Source organism: Rhinatrema bivittatum, chromosome 1, assembly GCF_901001135.1.
Source record: "Rhinatrema bivittatum chromosome 1, aRhiBiv1.1, whole genome shotgun sequence".
NCBI classification, from domain to species: Eukaryota; Metazoa; Chordata; class Amphibia; order Gymnophiona; family Rhinatrematidae; genus Rhinatrema; species Rhinatrema bivittatum.
Window position 1 is genome coordinate 526,892,440 of NC_042615.1, and position 22,831 is coordinate 526,915,270.

At 40.4% G+C, this 22,831-nt stretch overlaps 1 protein-coding gene across 2 annotated transcripts in view; it reads left to right on the forward strand.

The window, feature by feature from the left end:
* Positions 1–12,375, forward strand: part of VLDLR (very low density lipoprotein receptor) — a 103,814-nt gene extending 91,439 nt beyond the window's left edge. The window contains exons 15-19 of one of the 2 annotated variants that reach the window (XM_029613304.1): positions 1,982–2,128; positions 6,316–6,393; positions 8,866–8,946; positions 9,977–10,146; positions 11,624–12,375. In XM_029613304.1, coding sequence (XP_029469164.1) covers positions 1,982–2,128; positions 6,316–6,393; positions 8,866–8,946; positions 9,977–10,146; positions 11,624–11,659 — 512 coding nt within the window. In that variant the 3' untranslated portion in view covers positions 11,660–12,375. The remainder of the gene's footprint in view (positions 1–1,981; positions 2,129–6,315; positions 6,394–8,865; positions 8,947–9,976; positions 10,147–11,623) is intronic. The other variant, XM_029613313.1, reaches the window with a different exon arrangement.
* Positions 12,376–22,831: the final 10,456 nt, after the last annotated feature.

Consider the following 22,831-nt stretch of genomic DNA (forward strand, 5'->3'; position numbering starts at 1 on the left):
CATCTTACTATACATAGTCTTTATCTAAAGAAGGGACACTGGATCTGTCCATGCTGCACCTTGTATAACTCTTGGCTGATCTGCCATTTTACATAACTTTGATAGGTAGCTTATGGTTTGGTTTCTAGAGATACTTCACTCTGGTTCTTGATCTCTATTTCATCTTGCAGGTATAGCATAACAGTACTTGACAGAAAAGCAGAGTTACTAGGCCTCTTTAAATCCTTGTTTATCCAGCATGTACCCCATGCCAAATGGGAGTTTGCTAATCTTTTTGCTTATTGGCTATGTGAACACTATAATTTTAGCTCCAACATTAGACCAGCACTCTGACATCCTGTGCATAAATGTCTTGGGCTTTGAGGCAGATGCTCTAATCTTAGGCCAGCCATGCCCCTGTAGATATTGCAAAGGTGAAGTGTTAATCTAGAAGTCCTCCAGTCTTTGCAGATTGCCCTGTCAGTTTTCCCCAGGGCTGAGGGCCTAGCAATTAGAATATAAAATCTGGTGTTCTCCTCCAAATTTGTTGCCTTCCAGTCCCAAACATACTGAGTTGATGTCGTTTGTTTTTTGTTTTGTTTTTTTAAACAGTCAATATGAGAATTAATCTTACAGAAACAAGATTCGGTCTCAGTATTCATGTCCTTCCAGGTTCTAAAGACTTTTGTCTAAAACCTGATCCAAACTTTCTCCCCCCCGCCCCCCCCTTGAGGCCAGCCACATGCTGGGTTTAACTTCTGAAGTGTGAGTGCAGCACCTTACAGGCCAAGAAACTGGTTGACCTGATCACTTTTACATTTTAGGTTGCTCACACATTGTCCTATAACAGCTAACCCTCAGCCTGGTCCCTACAAGCCATTTACAGGGAAGATTGACCTCTTTACACTTAAATGGCACAAAGTGCAAGCCTGAACTGACCAGAACACTGATTCTGCTTTCATTGACTTCCTAATCAGCATTTTATACTCAAGACACCACTTCCTCCGAAGCAGCCCAGCCCCAAGGTCCTGGATTCTGTTAATATCAAGGTTTTAGAAAAGCCAGTTGCCTATAAGGCTGCAATTTAGACCTATAAGTAAACATTTGAAGCTGCAATAATTCAAAGGGTCAGTAAGATATTTAGACTTTCCTTCATATCTGTTAGTGTGCAGAAAACTGATCAGCTGACTCATTTTCATATTTATGTATTAGTGGCCCCACAAGCCTCTTATCAAATCTTATTTCTCAATCTGCTTCTGTGGTTTTTCAGGCCTGACTTTTTTATAATATGAGGGCTGCCCAGGTGACTGATCTCTCGGCTGAGGCTTAATGCTTGATAGCTGTCCTGCTTGCATCCTTCAGTGCTAAATGTGGCCTTTTGATGTACAAGCCTCATCTGGAGCACAAGTAGCAATACCCAATAAAGTAGAAAACCAAATGCAGGCAAGCTGCTGGCTCTAGAATGTGCCACTTCTTGCACTGCAGCCAAGCCATTTTAACTGGCATGTTAAATTTCACCTTGGAGCTGGCAACTTTAACCAACATACTAATACACATTACAATATGTACGGTCTATTTCATTTGAGAGAGGGATTAAGCACAGGTAGAAATGCCAACTCCTGAAACTGTAGGCTGTCTGAGAAACCATTTGACACCAGCCAATAAGAATGCAAGAAGGGAGCATCTAGATTTCTACTCTGACTTTAATATGCCACAATATGGATTTAGTTACTAAGTGATCATATTTCAATTGACAGATTTAGGGCAGAAGAGACACAAATACTCACTGCTGCTGCTGCTTGGGATTAATAAACACTTGGTGAGCAGCTGGGACAAACTGAATGTACACTGCTCTTGGAGTCAGTTCTGCTAGAAACAGGTTTCAGCAGATTTACATTTCTTTGTCATGCTGTTGCTTGGTGCTATGCACAAGTAGTCTTAAGTTGGGGGATGCAGCAGTCTTTCTATTCAAAATTTTCTAAATGTACTTTTATACCAACAGGTAAGAACTGGTGCAACGAGGTCAAGGCAAATGGAGGCTGTGAATATCTGTGTTTACCTGCTCCTCAGATAAACGAGAATTCCCCGAAATATACCTGCGTCTGCCCTGATGGGTCAGAGTCTGATGGAGGCCGAAGGTGTCAAAAAGGTAGTAATGTAGAAATTGTTAAATCTTGAGATGCCAATACAGTGTGGATCTGGATGAGGTCTCTTAAACAGCAAATTCCCTCTGCCCATCTTGCTAAGCTTGCTTTGCTGTGGGCAGATGATATTGGGTAGGCGTTTGACTGAGGACAACTTAACTCGTGCCCCTGTGTTTCTAGGCTTCTACTTCTGGTCTCGGGGAACATATCTCCAGAGAAGGGTGCCCATAGGAAGCTTTGGGACTCCAACCTTTGTTTAAAATGTGGTGGAGAACTTGTCTCATCTTCTGAATGTCACAGAATGCAAATTCTTTGGAGGCCATTTCTGCAATTACTGGATGCTATTTTGGAACAAACTTTGCTGGGATGGGAAGTTTTATTTACATTTATTCCCAAAGTCTGTTACTACCTATGGGGGGGGGGGGGGGGGGGTAAGATTTTTGGTGGTCACTTTGGCCCTAGGAAAGAAAATATTTATCTGCATGGCATAGTGCTGACCCACCTTTTGAAAATTGGAAGAAGGAATTGCTCTTCTGCTCTAGAATCATTACAACAGCAGGAGTTGGGTGGTCCCAAAACTCTCTTCTCGTTACAGGGATATTTTACATTGTGGGAAAAGGTCTCCACTGTTCCACTTTTTTTTCCCCTCCTTTTCTTGATATATAGCTGGATTCTGTGGAATGAATGGAGGACAAGTGCTAGGTCTAGTTCTGAGGTTTTCTGTTACTGTTTATTCAGGCTTCGGTACAGTCTTTCTCAAATTATACTAAAAAAAAAAGCTTTCCTCTGGTGCAAAAAATCATGCCAAAATTCTAACTTTGCCCAATAGAAATGGGTTTGGTTAGAGGGATTGGTTAAAAATGTATTTGGCTGCAACTAATGCCAATATACATTTTGGAATTGGCCACCATTTTGACTTAATATTTTCAATCTTGCCTTAACCTGCTTTAGTCTGTCCATGCCCTCTCCTGATGACTAGATTCTCTGGGCAGGAAGGGCATGGACAATGTTCTAAACTTATGGTCTTCCTTCTCTGCAGCTCATCTTTCACTCTTCCCCCACTCCAGTATTTTGTAGCTTCTGAATGAAGCTTGTCTTCCTGTGCTCTAAACTAATTCTCCAATGCCTGACTTTAGAATTAAGAGAGCCAAATGTTTCCTGTGACCACTTGTTATGAAAGTTGTACAGATCAGGGGTCTTCAGCTTTGAAAAGAGATGGCTGAGAGCAGACAGTCTATAAAATCATGAATGAGGTGGAAGTTGTTTACCCTCTTCAGATAGCAAAACAAAGGGAGGCCCCATGAAATAAGTTTTAAACACATATTGGAAAATGTGTGAACATACAATTAAACTATAGAATCTGCCAGAAGAAAATTGAAGAAACTAGCATAGTGGGGCTTTAAAGAGTTTGCTCAAGGTCTAGAGGAAAAAAATCATAACTCTAGCCAGACAGACTGGGGAAAGTTGTTCCTGAGAATAACATAGATCTCCTTGTGACCCAGACTAGCCAGTCAGGTTGCTGGGCTTGATGGACTTTGGGCTGACCCAGCCTTCATATGTGGTGACATGGTAGTGAGATGCCATATTTGCAGGCATAAGATGCACAAGCATGGCAAGAGCCAATCTAGTTTAGTGGCATTACTGCCACAAGGGGGACACATGCTTTTCAATATAGCTTTATAAATGATCTGGAAAGGAATACGATGAGTGAGGTAATCAGATTTGTGGATGATACAAAATTATGCAGAGTAGTTAAATCACAAGCAGAGTATGATAAATTGCAGGAGGACCTTGTGAGACTGGAAAATTGGGTATCAAAATGGCAGATGAAATTTAATGTGGATAAGTGCAAGGTGATACATATAGGGAAAAATAACCCATGCTATAGTTAAACAATGTTGGATTCCATATTAGGAGCTACCACCCAGGGAAAAAGATCTAGGCATCATAATGGATAATACATTGAAATTGGTTTAGTGTGCTATGGCAGTCAAAAGCAAACAATCCTAGGAATTATTAGGCAGGGAATGGTGACTAGAATGGAAAATGTCATAATGCCTTTATTTCTCCATGGTGAGACTGCACCTCGAATACTGTATACAATTCTGGTCACCGCTGCAATGGACATAGTACAGAGGCAACCAAAATGATAAAGGGGATGGAACAGCTCCCCTATGAGGAAAGACTAAAGAGCTTAGGGCTGTTCAGCTTGGAGAAGACACAGCTGAGGGGGGATGTGATAGGTGTTTAAAACCATGAGAGGTCTAGAACGAGTAAATGTGAATCTATTTTATTCTTTCGGATAATAGGACTAGGGGGCACTCCATGAACTTAGCATGTGGCACATTTAAAACTAATCGTAGAAAGTTTTTTCACTCAATGCACAATTAAACTCTAATTTGTTGCCAGGGGATGTTAATGCAGTTAGTGTAGCTGGGTTTAAAAAAAAGGTTTGGAGAAGTCCATTACCTGCTATTAATCAAGTTGACTTAGAAAATAGCCACTGCTATTACTGCATCAGTAGCATGGGATCTACTTAGTTTTTGGGTACTTGTAGCCTGGATTGGCCACTGTTGGAACCATGCCATACTGGGTCAGACCAAGGGGCCATGAAGCCCAGCATCCTGTTATTTTCTTATTGGGTTTGACTTAGATTCTTGGGTCAGGTTTTCTGTTCTCCTTCCCCCAAGGCTGTCGAGATATGCAGAGGCCATGCTTTTAGTCTGAGGAGAAAGTCCATATGGTTGTACAACAGCAACACTGTTTCTGGATTTAGGAGCCTGGCCAAGGATTGTCACTAAGGACCAGGTTAAGTGAGGTGGGGGAGAATATTAAAGGGAAAACACCCAGAGCTATTAATAAAAGCTTATGGTGCCAGATCAGCCCCCATTCTGAGATGGAGGTGCAGAGTAAAACCACCTACTCAGGCATAACTTTTTTTTATGCTAGTCTTCATTACAGTTGAGTGTCCTTCAGTAGGCCAGTGATCACTTTTCTTGGGGCTTTTTTTTAACCAGAATGGCCTCTTCTATTCATGGTGATGGAAGGGTTTTTGATTCTCTACCACACTCACATGTTTTATACTTCTCCAGGCATTTTTGACTCTTTACTCTGCCATGTTCAGAGTAGCTAAAGAATCAACTTGCTTTGCTTTGCCAAGCCAATCTCTACTAGTCCACCTGGTGCTATGCTACCCTATTCAAACTTAGCACCTGCATAGTTTAAACCTTTTAACACCTTGCTTAAGACTTTTGTGTACTAGGTCACTTGGGTAGTTAGTGCTTTGGTATCTAATCCTTAAATCTGGGAACCTTCAGGTTAAATTTTCCCTTCTATAGACAATTGCCTTGAACAAGCAGTGTTTATTGAAATTACAATGGGAAGCTTGTATCAAGGTGCTAAATGACAAGATTCTCTGTAAATTTGCAGCTACAAGTTGGGCTATTAACGTAAAATTTCAGTGTAACTGGGGGTAAAAAAAAAACTTAATCCACTAGAAAGAAAAGCATTGAAAATCAATATTCAAAAGCCTGGAGAATAGCCAACAAATAACTATCCAGGTATATACGCAGATACCTTTGAAACCTAACAGGCTGTCTTTAAATATCACCAGTAAGGTTTCAAAATTACCTAGGAACATGTTCTGGGTAACTTTGTGTCTTTTTTTGTTTTTTTTTAATAATCTGGCTATATTCAAATATAGCTTAAGCAGTGCTAGGAAAAAGTGGCCCTCCACATTTTTCTACCTCCACGCCTGCTGGCCAATCCCCCTTCCCTCATGCCATCTTAGTCCCAACAAAATTGCTGGCCTGCAGCAGGAAGGGTATCTAGCTGCCCCCCAATATCCTCTTCTCTGTAACCAGGAGCTCTGAATTGGTTGCATAGCCAGAGATTAGTTCTGATATGCTGGGAGCTAAATAGCCTATCTCAGCTCCACCTGAACAAGTCTTCTCTGAATAAACTTTATCCAGATTATGGGCCCTATTTAATTCTTAGCTTTTATCTGGATAAATGCTGTTGAATAGCATCCTCAACCCTTTAGTCTGGTACTGGCTTACATAGCTTCTAAAAATAAGATGCTAGTATCCAAAGGGTTAATCTTAACACAAACTGCCTTTTAACTGTGTATTTAGTTAATGCATTTAACATTTTGAAGCATCAGTATTAATTGGGATCTTCATTTTAATTAAAGGTACAAGAACTATGGTGTATTCTGATACAAGGGGTGTCGACACAGGCAAGTCGTCAACTATTGGAACGCCTCTTGGAGGTATTGCTGCTAACTTCTTAATTTGGGTTTCAAAAAAAATCTTAAATTGGTTAGCATAAAGTGACTATGTATCAAATGAAATCCCTGCTGGCTTGTAGCTACTTGCTTTTCAAGACTTTAAAATTCCTGGGGTGAAGTCTAACAATGCAATCTGGTTAAGTTCTACAAATTCTCATTTTTCCCAAGCACACTTACCCCTTGTGAATTCTTTTCAGAGCATAAAGTAACATTTTTTGTACAATCTGAATAAAAATCTTGAAAAGCCAACCCAAATAAAAATCACAAGTGGAACTAACCCATAGGTTATGAATTTTCAATTAGTTTCCCTTCTATTGACCATTTTTTCTCAATGTGAATGAAGCATTTACTCAGTACCAGGGGCATTCTGATTTTTCTCCAAGGTAATTGGATCATTCCTTGACTTATTACCCTTATCAAACGAATGCAATGAGAGGACCAAATCCTTGCAAGAGAATGTAGGCTTAGTTTATATCTGTCCTGATGTGAGGATTCAGAATATAGGCTGTCTGATCTAGCAAAGGCTTTGCAGTTATATTGGATTGACTTGACAGACTGAAATGTAAATGGATCAGTCATTTAAATCTTGGTTTTTAGAGTTAAAAAAAAAAGACTAAACTCTTATCCAGTTTTTTAATTAGTACATATCTTCCTCTTTATCCAGTTTAAGAGGATCTTGCAACTAGAAATTGAATAGTGGAAGACTATCTTGTAACTTTAGATTTGTAAATATTCCCTTCATTTCTAGAACTCATAACATTGCATGTAGGGGGGGTGCAGCTTTCTATAGGGGTTGTGAAAATATCTGCCACTTTCTGAAATGATAAAACAGGACAAGAACCAAAAAAATCTGTTAAATCTCCTACAAATAGATTCATGCTTCTGTTTTTTTTTTATGGGGAATCACCTCTTATAAAAGCCAAAGCAAACCATGAGTCCTACCACTTATGTAATACATTAAGGTACCAAAATGCTTGAACTGAAATTGCCCTTTCATTCCCATCCCCTTCAAAGTTGTGCATGGTCAAGATAACATTTTAGTTTTCATAAGTTGCCACCTCCTTAATACCTATTCAGTTTTAAGACTGTACATCTCTTGCAGATCAGGGACAAGTTTAAAATGACCATGGGTTGGGGTTTTTTCCTTACCCTCTTGTACATAATGTTTTGCATCTGTTTATTGCTTACAGGGGAGCAGGCAACAATCTGGCTAATATATGGCAAAACTAAATTGTGTATGAGGAAGCTTAACAGTCGCTTGCTAATGAAACAAAGGTGCTAGATTAGAATAACTGCTAAAGTTGGTGAAGCAGGGGGCAAGGTTTAACTGCCATGAAAATACAAACCCTGCATCTGAGCAAGAATCCATACTGTACTACTGTCATTTGTCCCTCTTTAAATCTTGTAGAACCCAGCTAGCAAGCTGGCAATCGAGATCTTCAGCAGATAGGAATTGCAGGCTCTTGCTGTTACTATGCAGCAGCATGGGTTCCTGTTAGCACTTGCTCAGCTAAAAATGATTAGCTTAATCGGGGTTAGGGTTGCTGTAGGGGTGGCATCCATAACCCACTTCCTTCAGAGGGAGATCTCTATTCTCCCTCTGAGAACTTGGTACTTCCAAGTGGCATTGTAACTGGACTGCCAGTGGCTGGGTTATATAAGGGGAAGGACCTCAGACAGGACTGAACTCCTGGTCCCCAAACGTTAAAACCAGATAGTTATACGTCATTCTGATGCTTCCTATTAAATTTGTTAGAGTAACTCATACTAAAAGCTCATTGGTAGTACAACTTTCCTCAAGTTACCCTTATCTGTATGCCACCATGTTAAATTTCGATCTAGTATTATGATCAAATCTTGAAATACATTTAAACTCTTAACTGAGCAAGCCACTTTTCTCCTTGTACCTTGGATCTGTCATGTAACTTTAGTAATTTCCTTGTCCCTTTTTGGGGAAGGGTTTGTGCACTCTAGCAGTCTGCAGTGGGTATCTGAAAGTCACTCTTTGAATTGATGAAATCTAACCAGAGGTACAACTGAGGCTCACTTCAGTTTCAGTAAGTTAGTAACAGGGAACACTAACTTGAGTCGTGATTTTTGGTGACAAGTTACACTGAGCAGGTTTTCTTTTCCATTTTCAATTTTAAACTATGTAGACTTGAGATTTTATTTATATATAACTTTTTTTTTTTAATGGAAGTAGACAAAAGCTGAAAGTGGATCAGTTTCCCAACCCTGTCCTGGAGCCTCGGGTTCACAATAAATAGCAATTTCAATACATTTGAAGCCCAGAACAAAATCTCATTGATAGCATGAAAACTTGATCTGATGCTTAAGGCTCTTATGGCTAGATCCTTAAGGTCCTCCATAGCACTTTCCAGGCTCAGATGTTTACTTTCACTTGGCATCCTTTTTGTTGAGTATTGCAAACCTCCTGAACACTTCTATCAACAGAACATAACCTGAGCATACCACTGTCTGAAGCGAACATCTCTGGAAATGGACCGTCAGCTGCATGGGCCATTCTGCCGTTGTGTAAGTAGGAAGCTTTTATAACTTGTAACAGTCTAGAATCACGAGTGGCAATAGCTCATTTTATAAACTCTGTAAAGTCTTATAGTGTAACCAAAATTTTAAGTACAAATGCTCAAGATTAATCTAGCACTCCAGATTTCAGGGTTTCCCCCTCAATCTTCCCAAACAACTGTCAGTATGTAAGTGAAGTGCTGCAGAGCACTAGAAGCAGTAAACATTTTGGATTTGGCTGTTGAAGAAACTGCCTCAGTCTCTGCAGCCTATTTCTATAGGTGCTGTGGCACTGATCATTGGGCTCCATTTCACAGCTGTTGAAAGCTGGTGGTGTAGGGTGGCAACCTCAAAGCACTCTGGCAACAGAGGTACAAAACAGCATAAAGTTCTTTGGGCCAGGGATTTAGAATCTGCTCTACTTCTGGTTCTAATTCAGTCACTTGGCTGTAAGGCACCTGCAGTTATTAACAAGTAATGAAGCAGCTGGGGGTTACCACAGGTTGGCCCATGGGAGGGAACTGCTGTGGCTAGCTACAGCATGCCTCTGATCAGACATGGATGAAGTAGCTGAAGGTTTTGCAAGAACTTTGTCCAGAGGTGAACTTTGGAACTTCTGTTCTTGCATTTTACCATAAGTTGCACACTTAAGTTTAAAAATACTTCTAAAATGTTAAACCTGACTTTTTAAAAAAATCTCTTTTAATGTACAGTGGCTTCTATAGGTAACCTTTTGGGATATTTCTCCTGGATGTTAGAACTAGACAGCATGGCTTTTAAACACTTATACCAGTACTTAAGACACAAAATTCAGATAAGGTGTACTAGGATCTACTCTAATCAATTGCCAAAACTACCTTAAGTGACCATAAATGGAATAAAATAAGCTCTAGTACAATCTGAGATTGCTCTTGTTGAATGACACTCCAGCCTGTCATTCAGGTGTAGTGCTGGGTTTAAAGTTTAAGATGTAGCAAAGATCAAGTGAATGTGCTTTTAACCTGTAATTGTGACCAGTCTTCCTCCTTTGTGCTTGAAGTATTGTTGGCAATGGCAGCTACTGGTGGCTACTTCTTTTGGCGGAATTGGCAGCATAAAAATATGAAAAGCATGAACTTTGACAATCCAGTGTACTTGAAGACAACAGAAGAGGATCTAACAATAGATATTGGTCGACACAGCAGTACAGTGGGACACACCTATCCAGCAGTAAGTAATTCCTCCAGCCCCTGCCAAAACACAAATGCAACTGACTGAGGGGTTTTGACATGTACATAATACAAATGATGTGCTAACTCGAACCGGCATTTCTACAGATCCCACGGCATGCGATAAACATTTTGTACTCCTCAATCCAAAAAACAGGAGTGATAGAATGAGATGGATAAAATGAAAGCATAGTTAGAAGGGGGTGGGAGAACTTAAACAAACATACAATAGGTAGAAACAAGGAAAGCTCAAATGGAGGAAGCTGTATGGATAAAGGAAGGAGACCTGCTCAAAGCAGAATAGATGACACTAAACAAAAGGTTCATAATTATCTCTAGCTTTTAGTTTAGACTAGGAAGGGGCATAGCTGAATAAAAACTGCATGCATACTGCTCTAGTACATGAACAAAGGCATATTCTTTCTTGCCCAGTGATTACACTTCAGACTTTCATGTACTGTAGGGGAAGAATCTGGCACTGAATGAAAGCTTAGCAAGATATCTTAGGAAGTGGGTATCCTTCCTAATGAACGCAGGCTGGAGCCTTCTAGCAAGGGTAGTTGAGGTGGCAGGGGTGAATCTTTGCCACATCACTGGCTTAAAATGAGGGTTTTTTCTTCCCCATGTGGGACATGGGGGCTCATGCTCCTAGGACAGGGTGCTAGGCAGTGCATCAAAGGGGGATGGATGGTATTGTGTACCCAGTATTGGGCATAGTAGCATCCAAGTAGAAATGATCTGTTAAACAGGATTTGTTTGTGGTCTAGAGAAGGTGATAGCCCGACTCTGGCAGAGTTTAGCTCATTTGAGCGAGCTGCCTCAGGGGCTGCAAAGTGCTCTCAATGGTCCTTAAATATCACATTCAATCCTCCTTTACCACGAAACAATGTTATAATATATCAGCTTGGCACAATGCTGAAGTTGGCACATCCGGTGTTTCCACCCGATAAAACAGGAAATGCTCCTTTGAACTCTGTCTTTTATGTACCCTGATGACAAGCTTTTAGACGCCGGGGTGAACATGTCTAGTGGTTTTCGTGCCAAAAAAAAACCAGAAATAAAAGGCCACATTAGGAAGGTATTCACAACCTGTTATAACACATTTTAGCCCAGATTCAAGCATTTCAGTACCAGAAAACAGGTTAATGTTGACAGATGCATGATACTAACAGATATCAAGAGTAAGAATATATCTGGTTCTGAATTGCAAAGTTGAAAACTGAGCCAGTAAAAAAAAAATATATATATGGTTCAGAACAGATGTTGGGGCTTCTGGATTATGGCCATGACAACTTCATACTGTTAAAGGCTCTAGCAAAAGATATATAATGCAAGGGGACTGTATTTGTAACTTATCTCACCTCTTTCCATTTGGATTTTAAGACTAAATCTTTATCTGGAATGTGTATAAGGGAATGGCTTTTTTGTTTTGACTAAGTTACAATAGAGGTAACGCTTTCCCTCTTTTTCATCTATAGATATCTGTTGTAAACACAGAAGATGATCTGTCTTGAGTATAACCCAGCTTGAATCAACATTGACCATTCTTCAGCCTTCCCCCTTGTTCTGCAGTTTTTTTATTAGATGGTAACCAGGCCCATGACTGAGTAGATCATACCCCTCAACTTTTGGAGAAATGTAACAGGAACCTTCTGTATGTCTGAAGTGGGTTTTTGCTCAGTGGTTGGGGCTCGTTTTATACACACTTCAATTGTAATGTCTGTAAATATCTTACTCAAATGTAGTTGAATCTTTTGATGTGGTTACCATTTATAGCACCCCCTCCCATCCCTATCCCTGGAACAAGTCAGTATTAACACCACAGGCCAAGTACTGTATAAAGCACTTTCCATAGAAAGCCATATTCCCACAGCTAAATGTGCTATATCAAACCCTCCTGTACATATTTGTATAGGCTTTTTTGTAAATATTTCTCAGAACAATCAACTGTTCTCAAGCACTTTGAAACATCTCTGTAAATATGTAACTGTATACACTGGGAGCTTTTTCAATGGTTGGGGCAATGGCAATAGGAGAAAAAAAACGGGTGTTATAGATCAAATTGCCAAAAATTTCTAAAATTAGAAGTAATTTTTGTATGTGTGAATGAAATTGTGAACTTGTCTTGGCGCTGACCTTTTTTTAGAGGTGTGCAGAGGGTGAGTGGCTATATCAGAACCACTGTAAAGTTTTTTCAAAATGATTAAATAAAGTAATTTATACAGAACTATTGAGCTTGCAAAATACACCTTCCTTGTAGTGAGATTCTTCTGTGCCTGTTTCTGCATTTCTGTGTAAGCACTCTACACTGAGTAGATCCTTTGGGCATTTTCAATGCAACAATTTTTCCGAAATTCAATTCCAAGAGCTCAGCTGGTACTTGCAGAACTGCTAAGGAGACAAACACTTCATATTCCAAGCATGTTCATGTAAAACACAGGATGAATGGAGGTGAGCATTAGATTGAGTAAGCATTTAAAAATGCACTGACCAAAGACCAAATCTGGATTCTCGGCAGCATTAGAATTTGTTTAAATACCTGCCAGGTTAATTGAATTACCTCTTGTTCTCATCTGAGCCAAAAGGCCAGTCTGTACACAAATGAGATTTAATCCTGGATTGTAGGAGATTTGTTAGCTACAATAGACAAAACCATGTCACAAGGAATTCCATGTGAAGCCAATTATAATATTTAAAAATTGGCTTTTAAAGCAATGTCAATCTGGATAGAACACTGCTTTGCAGTGTGTGCATATAATTTCAAAGATTTTCAGTCAGCTGTATTGTACACAGAGCATAATTTGGATGCTCACAATAGTAATGCATATCCCTAACTTTCTGCTAGATCTATTGCACATCTGTTAACAAGTACCTGAGAGCACATATTGCTATACTGCTTACACTTCATGTATCCCAGAGCCCTGGGCAGGATGATGGGCAGGCAGCAGTACATCTCGGTTGAGTCTACTCTTGGGGTTTCAAGATGTGGCTTGTTATGCTAATACCATATACATGTAGCTACTACAGCTCCACATGGAGGTACAAATCTAACTCCTATGTTTTTAGATGAAACACCTTTGTACTGTTCTGTAGAACAGTACAAACTTTCCCAAGTTGCATGTCCACAGGGCAATCCTTCCTTAAACTATGCCCTGTGGCTGGTCAGACAAAGCTCTCCCCACTGGTTATTTGGGACACAGCTCCCCACTGTCCATGTAAGTTGTAGCTACTTTCAATATGTCAATTTCCCAAAATGTAGATACCATGTTAAATCTACTCGGCTATGTAAAAATGAAGTCAGGCTGTAGCTTTCTTAATATTGGTCCAGCTTAATACATCAGTGGCTAGCTTTAGACTGCAATGACTTCAGTAATATAGTTCCAGATGTGTAATTCAGTTCAAGGGGTCTAATAGATTTTTCTCCAAGTTTTTGCCTAAGTCATTGCATAGAGACCTTGGTTTCCAGTTTTTCCCCTGAAACTTATCAGTTTGCTCTAATGAAGAAAAATAGAGATCTGTAGATAAGCCTTTTCACTGCAATTCTTCCCTTTAGTTCAGTATAAAACATGAGAAATTCAGGGTAAAAATAGCAAAAACAAAGGTCCCTTCTAATGCTGAACTTCAGGGTGGGGTTATAAAGTAAAACATCTTGTAAGAAGTCTTACACCAGCTTACGCATGGATGCTTCTGTAGTTAGTTTTAAGAGTAAGACTAAGGTGGTACAAATTACCTAGAGCTCAAAGGAATAGTGTTAACACTATTAAAGCCATGCCCTTCCATTTTTCTGATCACAAGCACTTCAGGGGGGAAAAAAAAATCTGAAGACTAACCTTGGAGAAGGGGGCAGAGTGTTGTAGGCCTTTTGGCAGCCTCACTCAGCATTTCTATTCCAGAGCTGCAGTTAGCTCTCCTGGTGCACTATGGGGCCGATGCAAAAAGGAAATCTGGTACTGAACACACCATGCCCACTTTCAGCGCAACCTAACTCACCCCCAGCCATGTCTCCTGGGGGTGTGATGCAATATTTAAATTAGGGCTTGTGCTGTTGGAGGCAGTAGGGGCGATTGCAAACCCCTATTGCCTCCTTGACAGTGTCAGAGAGGTCTGCTGTCAGCTGGTTAAAATGGAAGCTGAATTTCAGTGTTTTTTTCCTAACAGTGCAATGCACAGGTTTGGGAAATGGGACACTGATAAATATAGCGCCCATTCTCCCAACTTGACTACCGGCACCTAATGAGTGCATAAATCAATTTGTCAGACATTTAATTTATTCACTCCTTCACTTATTGCTGATTGGTCTCTTCAGGCACATGTCAGTAAAAGGACCAATCACCTTTCAGAAGGCTGTCCTGAAAAGGGATTGGTTCTTTCACTGACATTTGTCAGTGAAAAGGACCAATGGGCAATAAGTGGAGTGAATAAATTAAGTGCCTGACGCTTCAATATTGATTTAGTCACTCCTTTTACAGTGCAGGCTGTCAGGTTCAGAAAATGGGACACTGAATTTATCAGTGTAGTTTTCCTAACTCGTGGATGTGCCAGGGATTCAGGAGCTGGATGCTTGTCAACTGAGTGTCTGCTTCCTGCACGAGACTGGCACTTTTTTAAAGTTGTTCCTTCTACTTAATATCCCAATAATTAGTAGGCAACACAGAAGCAGTTTTCTGCTTTTCTGTACTAGTTTTAGGAGTGCTCAGCAATTAATGCCTGCTCTGGGCAGGTATTAATTTCTGATTGCTAAAATGTGCATCCTAGATGCATTTTATTTAATTTTTTTGCATTGGGAGTGAATACCTAATAGTGCTCAGCACATGCATGTGAATGAAGCTATAAGTTTCACTGCACGTTGTAGAAGTGCTAATCCCCTTATTCCATAAGGGGATTAGTTAGTGCCTATACAACCTGCATCCAGCTGAGCACACTGTATTGCATCAGCCCCTATGTATGAGAAGAGTGACACCTATGCTTTACAGGCTCTTCAGCAGTTAACATGTGCTACTTCCTTTTAATGAATAGCATGACAGTTACAGGCACCTTGTTCTCAAATACAGAAATTTGGACACGTAAAATGCCATCTTAGAAATCTGAGTCTTACAGAACCCCAGAAAATGGTGCTTGGTTCAGCTGCAGGAAATGTGGTGCCTCATTGTGCAGCTAGTCCTCATTTGGAAGAGTATAAGTAATTTGGCCTGCTCTTTTAGTAGGCATCCTAGCACCACTTGTTTGATATATGCACATCTACTTTTAGAATAAAGTGAGAATATTAGAGCTGCCTTCACTAAAGTTCTTACCCATAATCTCTCTTTACCAGAATAAAGTAGTGGAATTTGAGCTTGTCCCAAATCCACTTCCAAGGGGTTGTGGGTAAAATGGCAGCCACTTTTCTAAAGTTTAGAAACTTGCACCTAATTGTCTTAGTTCATGTACTGACCTCAAACCACAAAGGGTTTTGTGCCTCTAGTACCTGCTGCCTCTTTCATGTTTGGGGAAACCAATGATTGAACAAAATCTGAACAGGGTATGGTTTCCAGAACAAGATTGCAACGCTTATCTTCCACATGTAATGTATTCTTAGCCCCCTTCAACTGAAGTAAATATACTGTGACTTAAACACTACCATATTTGAAAAGAGGGGGGATTATGATTCACTTTGTGCAGGTGAGATCTTTATACAGCCTTGTTAGTTATGGAACTGAACTTGTATCAGGTTTTTGTTTGGGTTTTTATTTTACCCTGTGAAAAATAAGGCCCCTGACTACCTTACATAAGAAATTGCCAAGCTGGGTCAGACCCAGAGTCCAAGCCCAGCATCCTGTTTCCAACAGAGGACAAACCAGGCCACAAGAACCTGGCAATTACCCAAACAAGAAGATCCCATGCTATTGATGCAACTAATAGTGGCTATTCCCTAAGTAAACTTGATTAATAGCCATTAATGGACTTCTCCAAGAACTTATCAACCTTTTTTTGAACCCAGCTGCACTAACCACATCCTCGGCAACAAATTCCAGGGCTTTATTGTGCATTGAATAAAAATTTTCTCTGATTAGTCTTAATGTGCTACTTGCTAACTTAATGGAATGCCCTCCTAGTCCTATTATTCAAATTTACTCATTCAAGACCTCTATCATATTCCCCCTCAGCTGTCTCTTCTCCAAGCTGAACAGCCCTAACCTCTTCAGCCTTTCCTCATAGGGGAGCTGTTCATCCGCTTTATCATTTTGGTTGCCCTTCTTAGTACCTTCTCCACAACTATATCTTTTTTGAGATGCAGTGACCAGAATTGTACACAGGAATTAGGAAGGGAATGGTTAATAAAACCAAAAAAAAAGTGTCATGCCTCCATCGCTCCATGAATACTAACATTGTTTGCTTTTTTGACTGCTGTAGCACACTGAGCAGACTATTTCAAAGTGTTATCCATTATGATGCCTAGATCTTTTTCCTGGGTGGCAGCTCCTACTATGGAACCTATCATCGTGTAACTAGAGCAAGGCATATTTTTCCCTATATGCAACACCATGCACTTGTCCACATTAAATTTCATCTGCCACTTGGATGCCCAATCTTCCAGTCTTGCAAGGTACTCTTGTAATGTATCACAATCTGCTTGTGATTTAACTACTCTAACTTTGTATCATCTGCAAATTTGATAGCCTCACTTGTCATTCCTTTCCAGATCACCAGTCCAAGTACAGATCCCTGAGGCACTCCACTGTTTACCTTTTTCCACTGAGAAAATTGACCATTTAATCCTACTTTCTGGTTCCTGTCTTTTAACCACTTTGTAATCCACAAAAGGACATCGCCTCCTATCCCATGACTTTTTAGTTTTCTTAGAAGCCTCTCATGAGGGACTTTGTCACATACCTTCTGAAAATCCAAATACACTACATCTATCGGTTCACCTTTATTCACATGTTTACCCCTTCAAAAAAAATGAAGCAGAATTGTTAGGCAAGACTTCCCTTGGCTAAATCCATGTTGACTGTTCCATTAAATCATGGCTTTCTATATGCTCTGATTTTGATCTTGAGAATAGTTTCCACTATTTTTCCCAGCACTGAAGTCGGGCTCACTGGTCTATAGTTACCTGGATTGCCCCTGGAGCCTTTTTTAAATATTGGGGTTACATTAGCCACCCTCCAGTCTTCAGGTACAATGGATGATTTTAATGATAGGTTACAAATTTTAACTAATAGATCAGAAATTTCATTTGAATTCCTTCAGTACCCTAAGATGCATACCATTTGGTCCAGGTGATTTGCTACTCTTTTTAGTTTGTCAATCTGACCTACTACATCTTCCAAGTTCAGTGATTTTGTTCAGTTCGTCTGACCCATCACCCCTGAAAACCATCTCCGGAACTGGTATCTCCCCAACATCCTCATTAGTAAACACGAAGCAAAGGCCTTATCTTCCCTAAGAGCCCCTTTAACCCCTCTGTCATCTAATGGGCCAACAGACTCCCTCACAGCTTTCTTGCTTTAGATATATTTTTAAATTTTTTTATTATGAGTTTTTTCCACTGTGGCCAACTTCATTTCAAATTCTCTTTGCCTATCTTATCAATGTGTTGCACTTAACTTGACAATGCTTATGCTTTTTCCTATTTTCTTCAGATGGTTCCTTCCAATTTTTGAAGGATGTTTTTTGGCTAAAATAGCCTTTCATCTCACCTTTTAGCCATGACGGTAATTGTCTTGCCTGCCTTCCACCTTGCCTGCCTTCCACCTTTCTCCATGGACTGTGCCTCTAGGATTGTGTTTTTTAAACAATGTCCAAGCCTGTTAAACACTTTTAACCTTTATAGCTGCATCTTTCAGTTTTTTCTGTTTTCCTCATTTTATCAGTTTCCCTTTTGAAAGTTTAGTGTTAAAGCTGCAGATTTACTTATTATCCCCCTTCCAGTTATTAGTTTAAATTTGATCATGTTATGATCACTGTTGCCAAGTGCCCCCCCCCCCCCCCCCCCCCCCACCGTTACCTCTGTCACCAAATCTTGTGTTCCACTAAGAATTAAATGTAAAATAGCTCCCTCTTGGTTCCTGAGCCAATTGCTCCATGAAGCAATCATTTTACATCCAGGAACTTTGTCTCTAGCAAGTCCTGATGTTACATTTACCCAGTCAATACTGGGGTAATTGAAATCTCCCATTATTACTGCACTGTCAATTGGTTAGCTTCCCTGATTTCTCTTAGGACAAAATGGTCAGACAGATGAAATGCTAAGTGGACGGTAGTATACTCCTATCACTATTCTTACCCAACACACATGGTATTTCTACCCATATAGATTCTATTGAGCATTGTCTCTTGTATGATCTTTATCCTGTTGGACTCTATACCCTCCCAGACATGAAGGCCACACCCCCACCAAGTTGATTCTCCCTATCATTGCGATATAACTTGTACCCTAGTATAGCACTGTCCTGTTGGTTATCCTCCTTCCACCAAGTCTCTGTGATGCCAATTATGTCAATCTCATCATTTGCTGCCATACACTAACTCTCCCATCTTACTTCTTAAGACTTCTGGCATTGGCATACATACATTTTCAGTGTGTTTTGTTTGTTTTAACAACCTGCTTTTCAGTTGTTAGGGATAATTCAGGAATCACTAGCTTCAGTGATTTTTGCACATATAGGTACATGGACTGTTTGCTTTTAATGGAACCTCTCTGTTGGGATGCCCTAACTGTTCTGTTTCAGTAGTATCCTTCAAGAGTACATTTCTCCAAACCATACACTGAGTGACTGTCTCCTTTCCCCCTTTTTGAAAGTTAGTGCCAGCAGCGTGGTTGCACTCCGGTTAAGGTGGAGCCTACCTTTTGGAAAAGTCTCCCCTTTCCCCAAAAGTTTCCCCAGTTCCTTACAAAGCTGAATCCCTCTTCCCTGCACCATTGTCTCATCCACGTATTGAAACTCTGGGGCCCTGCATGTGGAACAGGAAACATTTCAGAGAATGCCACCCTGGAGGTTCTGGATTTCAGTTTCCTACCTAAAATCCTATATGTGGCTTACAGAACCTCTCCCATGTCGTTAGTGCCCACATGTACCATGACAGCTGGCTCCTCCCCAGTACTCTATAATCCTATCTAGGTGATGCATGAGGTCTGCCACCTTCGCACCAGGTGGGCCTCACAGCCACCAGCCTGCTATCTTGATTTTTAATCGAATCACCAACTATGATGATGGCTGGCCTAACCCTTCCCTCCTGGGCAGTAGCCCTGGGAGACTTGTCCTCAGTGTGAGAGGTAAACTGGGTCCTACTGCAACTTTCCCTAAGGAAACTGTCTTGCTATTGGTTCCTTTCCCTGAGATTAGGAAAAGTCTTATATTAAGTTCTTGTAACATCTCTTGAGCTGATGTATTAAACCATATGTAATTTAGAGAGCATAGTAGAATATGAATTCCTGCACAGTCCAGGGTGTCCTAAATTTAGTGTGGTGGGCCCCTACAGCCACCTGTGTGTGTTCAGGATCTTCATTCATGTACTGGGTCTTCAATCTGAAAATCTTATGCTTTTCATAAGAGGATGGACTCTACTTTCCTCTAGAAAAGCCTAGTACATATTTCCAGTTTTCTCTATAGCCTCTTTTTGCTTTTTAGTGACAAATTTTCACAGAAGGGAACTTGCAGACCATGGGTTATCTTGTACCATACGTTTTTCCCTTTGAAAATGTCATAGGGACCTTGTAGACTTCCTGCCAGCAAGACTGGGGGGAGGACTCCCCTCTTTGCTTGTACCTTGCTGGGACAGTCCCAGCCCTAAAACCTTACCAGCATTTGGGGCAAAGGGTTTTCAAAAGGATGTTCTCCATCTGTAATCATGCATGGCCTATGGAAAATCCTTTTGAAAATTGCCCCTATTCCAAAACTAAATATGGCACAAGTTATGGGAGCAAGATGCTTATCTGTGAAGCATGAAATGTAGTAAAATGTTTGAAATCTAGGGCAATATGGAGAAAATGGCATGACCAATTTTGAAAATGCTAGGTAGTTCAAATGATACGTTTTGGAGCCTCCTTGTTAGATTGCTGAGTGTTCTACTATTTTCCTGTTTTCTTATCACTTGGCCACTTGCCTGCATACCTGCGTCAAACCTTCAGTGCTATTCTATAGCTTTGCTCTGGCTTTTCTCTACACCTTAGTCTTTGCCATTGTACAAAGAGCATGTATAGCATCTTATCTGCATCCCAAAGCAGGGTCAGGTTCATTCATGCCGTGGAGGCAAAGACCCAAAGTGCAGCAGATATTTTCATTTTTAGTCTACAGGGCAGGGGTAGTCAATGCCAGTCCTCAAGAGCCATAAACAGGCTAGGTTTTCAGTATAAACAAATATGCATGACAATTTGAATACAATGGAGAGCAGTATGTGCAAATCTATGGCTTGCATGTTCCTTGTGCATATCCTGAAAACCTGGCTGGTTTTGACTCTGTAGGCTCAGTGTTGGCCACCCCTGCTACAGGAGCCTCTATCTCTCCATGGTGCGACCACACCTTGAGTACTGTGTGCAATTCTGGTCACCACATATCAAAAAAAGATATAGTTGTACTGGAGCAGGTACAGATCAGGGTGACCAAAACAATAAAGGGGATGGAATGGCTTCCCTATGAGGAAAAGCTAGAGCGGTTAGGGTGTTCCATGTGAAGAAGAGATGGCAGAATAGGATATAAGTCTATAAAATCATGGGAGGAATAGAATGGGTAAATGTGAATCAGTTATTTATTCTTTCAGCTAATAGGACTAGAGGGTACTCCATGAAGTTAAAGTAGCACATTTTAAAACAAATTAGAGAATTATTTTTCACTTGACTCACAATTAAGCTCTAGAATTCAGCACCAGAGGCTGTGGCTAGGAAAGTTAGTGTAGCTGAGTTTAAAAAAAGGTCTGGAGGAGAAGTCCATAAATTGCTATTAATCAAGTTGACTTATAGGGAATAGCCATGGCTTATTACTGGCATTAGTAGCATGGGCTCTAATGTTTGGCTACCTGCCAGGCACTTATAACCTGGATTGGCCACTGTTGGAAACAGGATCCTGGGCTAATGGGCCCTCATTCTGATCCAGTATGGCACCTTATGTTCTTAAAGCATTTTAATGGATGGCATGTAAAGAGTCAATTTTAGGACTGATAGAATGCACAGAATTTTGGGCCCCACCAGGAAATTAAAAAAAAAAAATCTAGATATTCTTATCTTGCTTTCGTGGCTAAGTTATTATAAGCAAAAGTAGCTACTCCATTCAAATTCAAGGGTAATGCTATTGAAGAGAATGTACAGAAGAAAATACAGATTTGGGTTTTTAATCCAATTTTCAGTTTGGTTTTGTTTTTTTTTATAGGAAATATGCAAAGAGAAAAAGGGACTGGGTTACCTACTTTCCTGCCACAGAAAAAATTAAAATGCTGTCACTACCAGCCCCCCCCCCCCCCCCCATGTACACAGAAATAAAAATGCAAATCCCCCTCACTCACCATTGTCATAGCTTTCCCTATTTAAGGGGCTCCAATAGCTCAGATGAGGCTGGAGTGATCCTCAGTTACTATTCCTCGGCTGGGTCCCAATTTGAAAATAGAGCTGGCGCGGCTGCCTCTGAGGTCGGCTGCAGGTTGTATGGCTTTGAACAACAGCACCTGCCATAGGGGCTCACCGAGGTCAGTGCATTTTGTTGTATGGCCATACAACAAGAGAATGGGGATCATTTCTGCCTTATTTAGACTACTGGAACCCTACCGATGAGGTTAATTACATCAGGGTAGGGAATTCTATTTTTTAATTGCTGCATTCTGGGGAGAGAGGGAAGGGGTTTGGTCACAGCAGCAGCATTCTGAAAAGAAAAGTCCATTGAATTTGATTGGGTTTGGTTTATTTATTTTTTTTTGTCTTTAAAAAAAAATATTTTTTTTTTTCAGTGCATTAGTGAACAAATGCATACCTGTAGTGGTTAATCATATTGTGGCCATTACATTTGCAAAAGAGGTGAAATAGTTTTGAGCCATGAAACAATTTAATATTAATGGACCAACCTGCTCAGTATTGATTTTTTTTTTCTATCAATGGCTTAAGATCACAAGCTTTGCATACAGCTGAAGCCTAGTAAGCACTGTAAAGATCTGATGAATGGCAAGATTGCCAGGTGCTCCAATCCTAATCCTGAGTGAATTTTTAAAATGACAAAGGATGAAAATTAATTGGGTTACTACTGCAAACACATAGGGGTGAGCATGGAAAAAGTTCATTTTGTGTCATTTCCATGAATATAATTAATTCCTCAGGCTATGTAGTTTTGTTCTGTTGCTTTTTTTTTTTTTTTTTTTCCCTCCTCCATTAAAGTCCTTTAGGGGAAGCAATGTCTCTTGCTTTGGATGCTTTACATGGGAGTTCTTAATCCAGCTTTTATCAAACATACATGTAGGTAGCAGAGGAAACAGCACCTCAAAGCACCAAGAGTGGGGTGGAGTGGCATGAATAACTCACAGCACTACATGGGGCTAAGTCGCACAGCGGTGACATGAATCCCCCTACGGTACCATGAAAAATGCAAAGCAACGCAACCAGTGGCATGAATAGTCCAAAGCACCACAATAGGGACAAAGGGTCTCAATAACAGTGGCAAAAAAACACCCCAGGGCATTGTGAGGTGGGCCCAGTTGTACAAATAGTAGTTGGAAGACCCCCAAAG